Source organism: Otolemur garnettii, unplaced genomic scaffold (assembly GCF_000181295.1).
Source record: "Otolemur garnettii isolate 467f Iridium unplaced genomic scaffold, OtoGar3 scaffold00011, whole genome shotgun sequence".
NCBI lineage: Eukaryota > Metazoa > Chordata > Mammalia > Primates > Galagidae > Otolemur > Otolemur garnettii.
This window is the reverse complement of record NW_003852406.1, coordinates 4505277-4515794: the sequence shown is the minus strand read 5'-3', so window position 1 is coordinate 4515794 and position 10518 is coordinate 4505277. Positions and strand designations below refer to the sequence as shown.

At 45.4% G+C, this 10518-nt stretch overlaps 1 protein-coding gene across 4 annotated transcripts in view; it reads left to right on the top strand.

Moving 5' to 3' along the window:
* Window positions 1–2111: 2111 nt before the first annotated feature.
* The window catches only part of LYSMD2 (LysM domain containing 2), a 17075-nt gene continuing 8668 nt past the window's right edge, over window positions 2112–10518 (top strand). The window contains exons 1-2 of one of the 4 annotated variants that reach the window (XM_023510149.1): window positions 2878–2965; window positions 6268–6343. Coding sequence is in view for 1 of the 4 variants with exons in the window: in XM_012801850.2 (XP_012657304.1) it covers window positions 2141–2413 (273 nt within the window). In the remaining 3 variants the exon portion in view is untranslated. Of the gene's footprint in view, window positions 2414–2877; window positions 2966–6233; window positions 6344–10518 lie in introns of those variants that run through there. The other 3 variants (XM_012801850.2, XM_023510151.1, XM_023510150.1) reach the window with 3 other exon arrangements.

Sequence of the window (10518 nt, the reverse complement as noted above, 5' to 3'; positions counted from 1 at the left end):
TAACCAAAAGTTACCAATATTGTCAGTATCCTCTCTCTTAGATCCTGGAATAGACACCAAAAAGTTCCTGTTTTGTACACTTATGCTAAATGATGTCATTTAGCCTTCAGGATCTTTTTACTACACCTCAATCCAACTATTTGTGATCATGTACAATTTTTGTTTCACTGAGCGAGGCAATGCTGGAGCTAAAAAGATGAGTAAGACCTAGTTATGCCTCTTGGAGCATGTATCTGGTGGAGGAGATTTAAGTTAAGTACATGGACAACTCAAACACAAAATACAGTGTGGAAAATACTAAACAAGAGGTACAAACCACCCTCGAGGTTCAGAGGAGAAACGATAACAATCGGGTAGTTAGGAGAGAGGGACAATTGGGAAGAATGGGGCAGAAACATTTGAGATGGATTTTTTTTTTTTGAGACAGAGTCTCACTCTGTTTCCCAGGCTAGAGCACAGTGGCATCAGCCTAGCTCATAGCAACTTCAGTGTCCTAGGTTCCAGCAATCCTTCTGCCTCAGCTTCCTAAGTAGCTAGGCCTACAGGTGCCTGCCACAACACCCAGCTAATTTTTCAGGTTTTATTAGAAACAGGGTCTCACTCTTGCTCAGGCTGGTCTTGAACTCCTGAGCTCAAACAGTCTTCCTGCCTTGGCCTTCCGGAGTGCTAGGATTACAGGTGTAAGCCACTGTGCCTAGCCCTAAGACAGATATTAATGAGTTTAAAAATGTAGACAGAGGGTATTAGAAAAGCAGAGGGAATAACATATACATGGTAGAAATGGAACAAGGAGGCCAGTTCAAGTGGCTCTGTTTGGCAGGAACTTGTGGAGCATGCGAAATGAGTTATACAGATGGGGTATGATCAGAACATGAATAGTAAAAACAGAAATAATAGCTTAAATGTCAGTGTGGGTTTATAGTAAGGTTATTGTGCTGTGAGAGCCATTGAAGGATTTTTGAGTGGGAAGGTGATGTGGGGACCACTTGCTCCTCTCCCATCCTGGAGTGTCACCCCAAATCTGTTTCCTTTGTCTCTGTCTAGCATTGCAACATATTAAAACTGGAACCAATGAATGGAGCTTCCAGTCTCCTGGCCGGCTTATGGAATATCTCTTCTTAGAGAGTTGTCCAAAATACAACAGAAACCAAGGCAAGAGATACTAGTAAACGTGCACTCACCCATTCTGTGTACAAGTCAGTCTACGGAGGGGGTGATCAAGGGGAGAAGATGTTCATATAAGAGTACAAATAAAAGTCTTTGGTAGATTTAATGCTAATACTTATGAGTTATGATTTCAGGGTGTCAATGAGGATACTGATAAAAAAAAAAAAAAGAAAGAAAGAAAAAAGGTGCACGCAGATAGTGAGCCAGGAGAATGAACTGTATCCAGTCAGGCTTTCAAGGCAGCCCAGGACTAAGAGTAAAACTCAAACAACTGGAGGTTTGAAGTCCACCCGTGAGGTCTTAGGAACACCATCCCTCCTGGTGTCATGTTGAAAGACTGCACTCTCCAGGCTGTGGAGATGGGCTGGAGAAGCTGGGTGTGTTTGATGCTGTTAAATTTTTCTGTGACGCAGACTTTGAGGTCATTGGGGGTGGGGGCAGAGACGTATCCTTGGCATTGGCAGAGCTTGGAGGTCTGAGCAAGCTGGCTCCTGCTGGGATTCAGTAAGGGAGCAAAGCAAAGCTTTGGCTTTTTGCCGTGGCCAGGGCAGAGTCCTGCCCAGGTTCTGTCCGCATGGCTTAGGGGTCCACCTGGCGCCCAGGACGCCTACGGATGGGCCTCTCTTAACTCCCACGGCCGCAGGCTTTAGCGCACCCCGGTTTCCCAGCAGGGGAGGGCTTTCCTTGCCCAGGCCGCCAAGGAGGAGCCGCGGCAGTCGGCCCGGCAGCTGCGGGAGCTGGTTCTGCTCTCCCCCTCGCAGGTGCGCGTGTGGCGCGGGCGCCAGGTGGGCAGGACGCGAAGGAGGGAGGCGCCCGCCATGCCCGGCCCGCAGCTCTTCGCCTCGGCCGCCCGCCCGCCGCCCCCGCGGAACGGCCAGCCGCAGCCCCTGTGAGGAGGAAGAGGCGGCGGCGGCGGCGGAGGAGGCGCCGCCCCCTTGGCAGGCTCCCCGACCCGGCGGCCTCGGCAGGACCCATGGCGGATTCCTCGCCCGCGCTGTCCCTGCGGGAAGGCGGCTCCCGCGCCCCGCGCCCCGCGGCCCACTCGCCACCGCCGCGCTCGCGCTCCGGCTCCGAGTCCGAGGAGGCCGAGCTGTCGCTGAGCCTGGCCCGCACCAAGACCCGCTCGTACGGGAGCACGGCCAGCGTGCGGGCGCCGCTGGGCGCCGGCGTCATCGAGCGCCATGTGGAGCATCGGGTCCGTGCCGGCGACACGCTGCAGGGCATCGCTCTCAAGTACGGAGTCACGGTGAGCAAGGCGCCGCGCGGCCGGGGAGGGAGGGAGGCGGTGCGGCCGGGGAGCGGGTGCGGGGGGCTGGGGTGTCGGGAGGGCGGCGTCCGACCCCGGCGGCGCGGCCCCGAGCCCTAGCTCAGCGCGCGCTGCTGGCTACGGAAATGGTCGGCGAAGCTGGTCCTGCAGCCGGAGGGGCGGGCCGCTGGGGCTCCCTCCCCAGGTAACTGCATCGAGTTCCCGGGTGCCCTGCCCAGACTCAGACAAGATCGGTCGCGTGAGGAAGGCCGGAGAGAACTAAGGCTCTGGCATCACCAGGAGCCATATTCACCAGATTTGCGGTCCCGATCGCACTACAGTATATTTACTCAAAGCCAGACTGAGGTGAATTTTATTCTCTATGTAAACAAGCTCTGTGATGAGTCAGAAATGGTACATTTGTACCTACCGGATGGTTCTGGTTCTGTCGATTATGTTTCTTTATTTAGAAGTGAAATTACACCCCAGGGCTCACTGGCAACCGTGAATGTGACACCTGTCGCTAAGCAGCAGCCAAGAACTGTGGTCTAGGTGAGCTGGAAGGTTGTGTTCATTACACATTTATAAGTGTGTGTGTCTAGGGTGTATTGCATTACACCTCTTGGAAGAACATGGGAACCTGAAGGAACACATTGTTTCATTAAAATTACTTACAATTAACTCTAAGCTCTGTGATGGCCTTTTTGCATTTGAGTTTGGTATCACTTTTCAGTGTTCTTTCCTGAAGCATCTTAAACAGCAATGAGAAGAAAAGATGATCTTATCTATATCTTTCTCTTAAAGTGAAACTCCTCCTGGCCTTTTACCCAATGGCGGAGACTGAGTAATCTATTTTGCATAGTTGAGCGGGTGTACATTTACCTATCAGGTCCTTCTGTCGTTTAAACATTTTGAGAGCAAGAGCCTTGCTGTGCAGTCCTACACTGATATTATCATGCTATGGAGAGCCCCATTCTGCCCTCTTGGGAGTCATCTAAATGTGAAACATAGAGCTACAATTCTCCATGTGCATGGGGCCTGATTTGGGTCAGAGCCAGAGGAAAGCAGGGCTGGGAAATATCAGTAGCTACCCTCTGCTGAATGCCTGCTGTGTGCCAGGTATTGCATTTATCCTGTTTCATCTTGATCTTATTTAATTTGACTTTCACAGTAAGCCTAGGAGACAGGTGTAATTAATCTTTTTACAGATGAGAAGATGGATGATGAGAGGCAAGACTATTTTCCAAGTATGCTTATTTGTTAAGACCAGCTTTAATTAACACAGTGGTCAAGCACTTGCTTTTCTCTGGATATTACTTCTGACATCCACCCTTATTTTTATCTTGGCTACTGAAGAGGGAAGGTCTTTTCTGTATGTTTTTATGCATCATCCTTACTAGGCTGGGGTGACTGTACCTATTAATATATGATATTTCCCATTCCCTCTTCCTATGCAATTTCTCTGCAATCCACAGCCCTCTGTGGTCTCATCTGATTTGCCTATAGCTCCTACACACCTACTTGCTTCAGTTCTCCACCTTTAAACAAATACTTTCTAATCCCTATTTCATCTGCTATAGATCTTGTTACTCATAATTATTTTCCATTAAAGTGTAAATCAAATGTTTCATTACTTTTGATTTTAAGATGTTCAACCATAATGAATTGAGAACTAGAACTGATAGTGACAAATTGTGCATTACAGGGTTTTTCAACCTTAGCACTACTGATATTATGGACAAGATAATTCTATGTTGTGGGGGCTGCCTGGTATTGTAAAATATTTAGCAACATCTCTAACTTGTAACCTCTAGATGCCTATAGCACTCCCCAAGCCCTATCCAGACATTGCCAAGTGTTCCCTGGGTGACAAACTCATCCCTGGTTGAGAACCACTGGTTGTTTATTACGTATATAATAATTCATAACTGAATTGCTATTCAGTTGATGAAATTGTCAAAGATTCCTCCACTAATTGTATAGAACCAGTGAGTGTGATAATCCTTACAGTAGTGAAGAGATATTCTTGCTCTAATTAATATCTGCAGATATTAATGTATTTATTCATTGTAAATGAGATTATAGGTAGAAGTTCAAAAGGCAGAAAAGTTTTCTTGCTTTCTTTGACTTAAAAGAAAGATGTTGAGAGAGTTAAGTTTTTAATATTAACTGCCCAGATCATGTACAACATACTTAAATTGTTGTTTAAAGGGTTGGTGATGAGATATTGGAAGCTTTGAGACCCCGGGCAGTGTACCTGGAAATTAAGAGTCAGTCCAGGCAATAGTTGACCTTAATATTTCACATCTGAGGAGAGTCTAGCATAGCTCTTCAGTCTTGCTGAGAGGAGGAGGAATTCTCAGGGAAGCGTATCTGCCAAGGCAGCTCCTGAGCTCCCCAGCTGAGAGTCCAAGCAAGAGTTCAGTCCTTTGGTGGGAAAACTGCTAAGAGCCAGTAGTAATCTAGGCATAAGGAGGTTCCCAGAACAGAGGCTCTGATGGTAGGTGAAGATAGAGACCTAGTTGCCAGCTCTGGGTTGTTAGGGGAACAAACTGGAAGCTCGTTCTCTGAAGTGGTGCTCAAGGGCTTGCAGCAAGATACGTCTCCAGATATGGGAGTAGATTGGGTTCCTCAAATTTGCCTGGGCAGGAGAAGAATGTCCTGGGGAAGACTAAAAATAAAGGATCCCAGCTGACTTCAGAGCTTTGGGATCAGAATATCCAGAAAAGGAGTCCAGGAATTTCTATTTTTAACAAGCATGGCCTCTTTGCTTGTTCCTAAAGCACTGTCCCTCCTTGGAGTCTTTGCACTTGAGGTTCTGTCTGTCTAGAACACTCTTTCCCTGATAGTTATGTGCAGGGCTGACTCTGTGGGTGTGTCATCTGTGCAGTTGCACAAGCCTCCATCTTTAGAAGGGCCTCACACTTGGTTTAATGCTCTGAGGTCACATATTGAAATGTTTGTGAACAGGACCTCACATTTCCATTTTTCATCAGGCCCTGGGCAAATGATGTCACTGGTCCTTGCCAAGTGACTTGTTCTCTCACTGCTTTTAGAGACTTCTCCGTGAGGCCTTTCTTGACCATTCTGTGTCAAAGTGCAGCCTCCCACCCCTAGCATGCCTCCCTCAGCGTCCCTGCCTTGTTTTTTTCTAATAGTATTTATCATTCATCTGATTTTTCTTTTTTTTTTCCTCAGTGCTACCCTTTTGGTAATCTTTTAGTAAGTAAATAAAAATCCATGCCTTCATGGAGCTTATATTTTGTTAGTGGAGATGGTAAATAAAAAAGTAAAGTATGCTTTAAGTCAGATACTGATACACAAAATGAAGAATCATGCGGAGGAAGGAGACAGCAAAGACTGTGGAGGTGGCTATGGTTTAAATTGGTGTGGCCAGGGAAGGCCTCACTGAGGAGAGAAGGGAGGGAACGTGCAGATAACTGGGGAAGAACATTCTAGGCAGGGAAGAACATCCGGTGATGTTCCGGAGGTGGGAGCATAATTGACACCTTCCAGGAATGGTGTGGCTGGTGCTTGGCATGTAGTGGGCTATCATTGGACTAGATCACTCAGGGACTTGAAGGCCTTTGGCTTTTTCTCAGAGTTGGGACACATTTGAGCAGAAGAGTCACATAACCTGACTTGTGCATTACAAGCATCATTTTGACTGCTGCTTTGAGAACAGGCTATGGGAATAGCCAGTGCCAAGCAGGACGATCAGATAGAATAGGAGCTTTTGCAGAAATGTGGCTCGGACCAAAGCAATTGAGAAGGAGGGAGATGGTGAGGAGTGGCCAGGTCTGGATGATTTGCTGATATGCTATAAACGTTCTACCAATTTGTTTCCTGTTTAGTCCTAGAGATGGGCCCAGGGATCCAGGAGGCTGCTCTACAGGAAAAAAGAATGTGGCATTTCAAGAACCTGGCCAGGTCTGATACCCGATGGACCCTAGTTCTGTCAGTGACTTAGAAAGGATCACTATGACTTTTTCTTCCTTCTGTCACTTTTTTAGTCATTAATTGTCAGTAATAACTAGCATCCATTATTTTCTTAACCTACTTTTATAGAGCCTGGTTTGTTTGAAGACCTGTGCTAGATGCTGGGATTAGGATAATACATGTGGTTTTCTTTTATTCATGGTAAGTTTAACAGCCACTGCTTTCCACTAAACTGTGGCTACTTGAGAACCTGGGAACTTGCCTGATTCATCTTTGTATCTTCTGTGCCCACAAGCCTGAAGCCTGGCATATTGTGAGCTCTCTTCATACATGTGAACTTAATCCATGAGCCTGCCTGGTATGAAATACAGTGGAACCTCCACATCTGACCACCTCCCTATAGTGACACCTCCTTAATTTGACTTAATTTTCATAGACCAGACATGCACCACATGCACTTATCAGTACAGGAGGCCTAGTTCCTTATGTTGACCAGCTCTGTGTGTTGACCAGTTTGTTACAGTCCCTTGAGCGGGGTCAACTTACAGAAGTTCTATTGTAGTAGGCCCTGAAGTTGAACAGGCCCTGGAAGATGGGGCCCAGGTGGGCCTAGGAGAAGCAAAGAGACCTGAGTGAAGAGGTGCAGCCTGTGGCTAGATTTGGTTTAATAGTTCTCAAATCTTCAAAAGACAGCTGCTTTTACTGGTGTGTGTTTCCTCCCCTCACCAGCAGTGAGTCTTTACACTGAATTACGTTTAGGTTTACCGCAGTAGGAGGCGTTTAAGGAAGTGGGTCTGGGAAACCGAAACTATTTGGGCTGAGTTGAGAAATTACTATATAAATACAGTTCAAACCTCAGACATGAAGTTGATTGGGCTGGAGTTTCCCTGGCGCTGTTTGTCCCCACTGAGACACTAGGGCCCCTTCCCTTACCCTGTATTCCAGATTTAGCTATTGTGTTTTCAGTGATCCTCCTCCTCGGAGTCAAGCCTCTGGAGGAAAGTGACCAGTTCCAGGCTGCCACTGTCCACTTTTTGTTTAGAAATTCTGGAAAAGCTGCCAGAGTGCAGAATAGGAACTGAAACTGACGGAGGCGGCCCAGTGGGACTTTCATCTTCAAAACCTTTTTCTCTGTCTCTTTGCTTCTCCCAGGCAGCTTGGCTGTCCTCTCACCTCTCCAGAGGCCCTCACTTAGATCCTATCCAGTTTTATTGGAAGGCCCTCACCTTCCAGTGCCCTCACTTAGATCCTATCCAGTTTTATTGGAAGGCCCTCACCTTCCAGTGCCCTCACTTAGATCCTATCCAGTTTTATTCCCAGGGTTTTCTCTTCTCCTTCAATTAGCTGCTAAGCTGAGTTGTTGGCTTAACATTTTCCCCAACAAGTTACCTTGCTGAGAAAAGGTGAAATGATTGTCATTTTAAGGAGAATAAGCATTGTGAGTTAGAAGCTTAAGGATATGTAAACCGTTAGCGTTTATAACTATAGCCCCTGCTGCTGGTGGAGGTTGTTAACCCTGGCTGGTCAAAGGGCAGGGAACTGTAAATAGTGCCACGGGAGGGGGGGCTTATGATGAAGTAGACTGGAGTGATTTGGGGTTTTAGTAGATTTCTCATGTATTCTTTTTTTCAAAAATAGCTTTATTGAAGTATAATGACAAAATTTGGCCTTCTTAAGTGCATAATTTAATGACTTTTAGTAAAGAGAATCGAGATGGCTCTCTAATTGAGAAATGAACAACTCAAGTTTAGAAAAGTTCCATCAGCCTGGAAAGGAGCCTGTGTCCATCCCATTCCTCTCACTCTGCTCCACTCTTCAGTCCCAGGCAACCACCCCTCTACTTTCTAATTTGTACATTTGCCTTTTGTAGATATTTCCTATAATTGGAATTTCCTGTACTCTTCCGAGACAGTGTAGAGAAAAAAAAAAAAAGCCTTTCTCCCATGAGCACATGGCCACAGTGGGGTATGACTGCTACCAACACCTAGAAAACATAACAGACGACAGATGTGGGATGCACCTTGGGAGAATCATTTAACATTTAAATAATAATATTTATTCTTTTGTAAATAATAATCAAATGATAGTTGTATGTGTTTATGAAATGTCTGTAAGCCACACAGTGCTGTGAAAATGTTAGTTATCTTGGAACTTTTTGGAAGGGCTTCTCTTTTTAAGGAATGGAGAGGAAGAAAAAGTTTTGAATATTGTATTTACTAGGGGAATTGATGATGCTGGCCCAAAGTGTCCTTTTGGGAAAGTTCTTGGCCATACTCTGTGGCTGCTTTTGAGATACCTTGTAGGGTGAATTCCCTCCCAAGTAAATTCACCTTTATAATATGTATTTCCAGGGGAGTCATATTCAGTAAGTTGTTTTTAAGTTATTGATGACACTCACTCTACCTAACTTCACCTTGTGAAACACAACTCGACCTTGTCTCCATCCATTAGCTTTCACTTTTTTTATTCTGCTGTCTGTTTCTTAGTAACCAGATAGTAAATTTCTATTTCATTGAGTCACTATTCAGTCCTCATAAGGAGAGACTGTGAATGAAAGTGATTGATAAGCTGCTACCCTACTCATCTGTCTCTAAGAAACAGGGTAATTCTGTATCACTTTGAAAAGCACACACTTTCTAGTCACAGCATTAATGGCGTCCCGGGAAATGTTGAACAGAGGCAGGTAGGAAAGCTGTAGAGTTTTCCAGCTCTCCCTCAGATTGGATCATGACTTTCCTTAGTCTTATGTGAGGTGGAATTCCCAGGACAGTAGACACATTCAGATGAAGCATGTGCATATAAAACATTCCAAACCAAAGGAAAACAACATTTGACCATTCGGATCATCCGTGGCTTCTTGTCTGTGCTACTGCAGTTACCTTCGTAACTGGGCTTCCTGTGTCCACTAATGCCTCTTTCTTGCTAATCCATTTTTCCGCACAGCTGCCAGAGTGATCTTTAACTGTAATCAGATCATGTCACTCCCTTCCTTCATCCCGCAGTGGCTTCTCATCACGTTTAAAATAAATTCCACATTCCCTACCTTGGCGTCCAAGGCCCTGTCTGGCCTGAAGTCTGCTTAGTACCCTCTGAACTTCACTCTTATGTATTTGTTCCCCCTTGTTCTAGGGCATTTGCTGCTTTCTTTCTGGCTGTGATGCCTTTTTTTTTTTTTCCTTTTCTATCTCTCTGTATGTCTGGTTTCATACCATAACTTAAAGAGAAGTAACAGAGTTTAGAGCCTATGCAGTTGGGCCAAGCCATTTCTTGGGAAAAAGAACACTTTAAGATCAAACTTAGTAACTTTTTAACAAAACCTTTCAAAGCCTTTTTTCACACTGTAGGGCAGTGACAAAATATTATATTATTTATCTGGGTTTATTTATGTGAAATATTCCTTATATATTCTTACCTTAGGAGAAAACAAAACTCTTTTTTTTTTGGAGACAGAGTCTTACTATGTTGCCCAGGCTAGAGTACAGTGGCATCATCATAGCTCACAGCAACCTCAAATTCCTGAGCTCAAGTGATCCTCCTACCTCAGTCTCCCAAGTAGCTGGGGCTGTAGGTGTGTGCCACAACACTTACCTAGTTTTTCTATTTTTTGTACAGATGGAGTCCCACTCTTGCTCAGGCTGGTCTTGAACTCCTAAGCTCAATCAGTCTTCCCACCTCAGCCTCCCAAAGTGTTGGGATTACAAACATGAACCAAAGCCCCTGGCCAAGAAAAAAAAAATTATTTATTTATTTATTGACAGAATCTCACTCTGTTGCCCTGGGTAGAGTGCGGTGGAGTCAGAGCTCACAGCAACCTCAAACTCTTGAGCTCAAGTGATTTTCTTGCCTCAGCCTCCCAAGTAGCTAAGACTACAGGTATGTGCCACAACCCCTGGCTAGTTTTTTTTATTTTTAGTAGAGATGGGGTTTTGCTCTTGCTCAGGTCTTGAACTTCTGAGCTCAAGCAGTCCACTTGCCATAGCCTCCCACAGTGCTGGGATTACAGGTGTGAGCCACTGTGCCCTGCCTAAAATAATTTTAATAGTAGAAAATTCCTACCTCCTTCCTTCTCATTTGCTGAATACATGTAGGGATCTGCCCTTAGTTGTTGCTTTCTTATGTTTAAACAAACTTAACAATAACGGTTGCAAACATTTTGAGTACTTCTT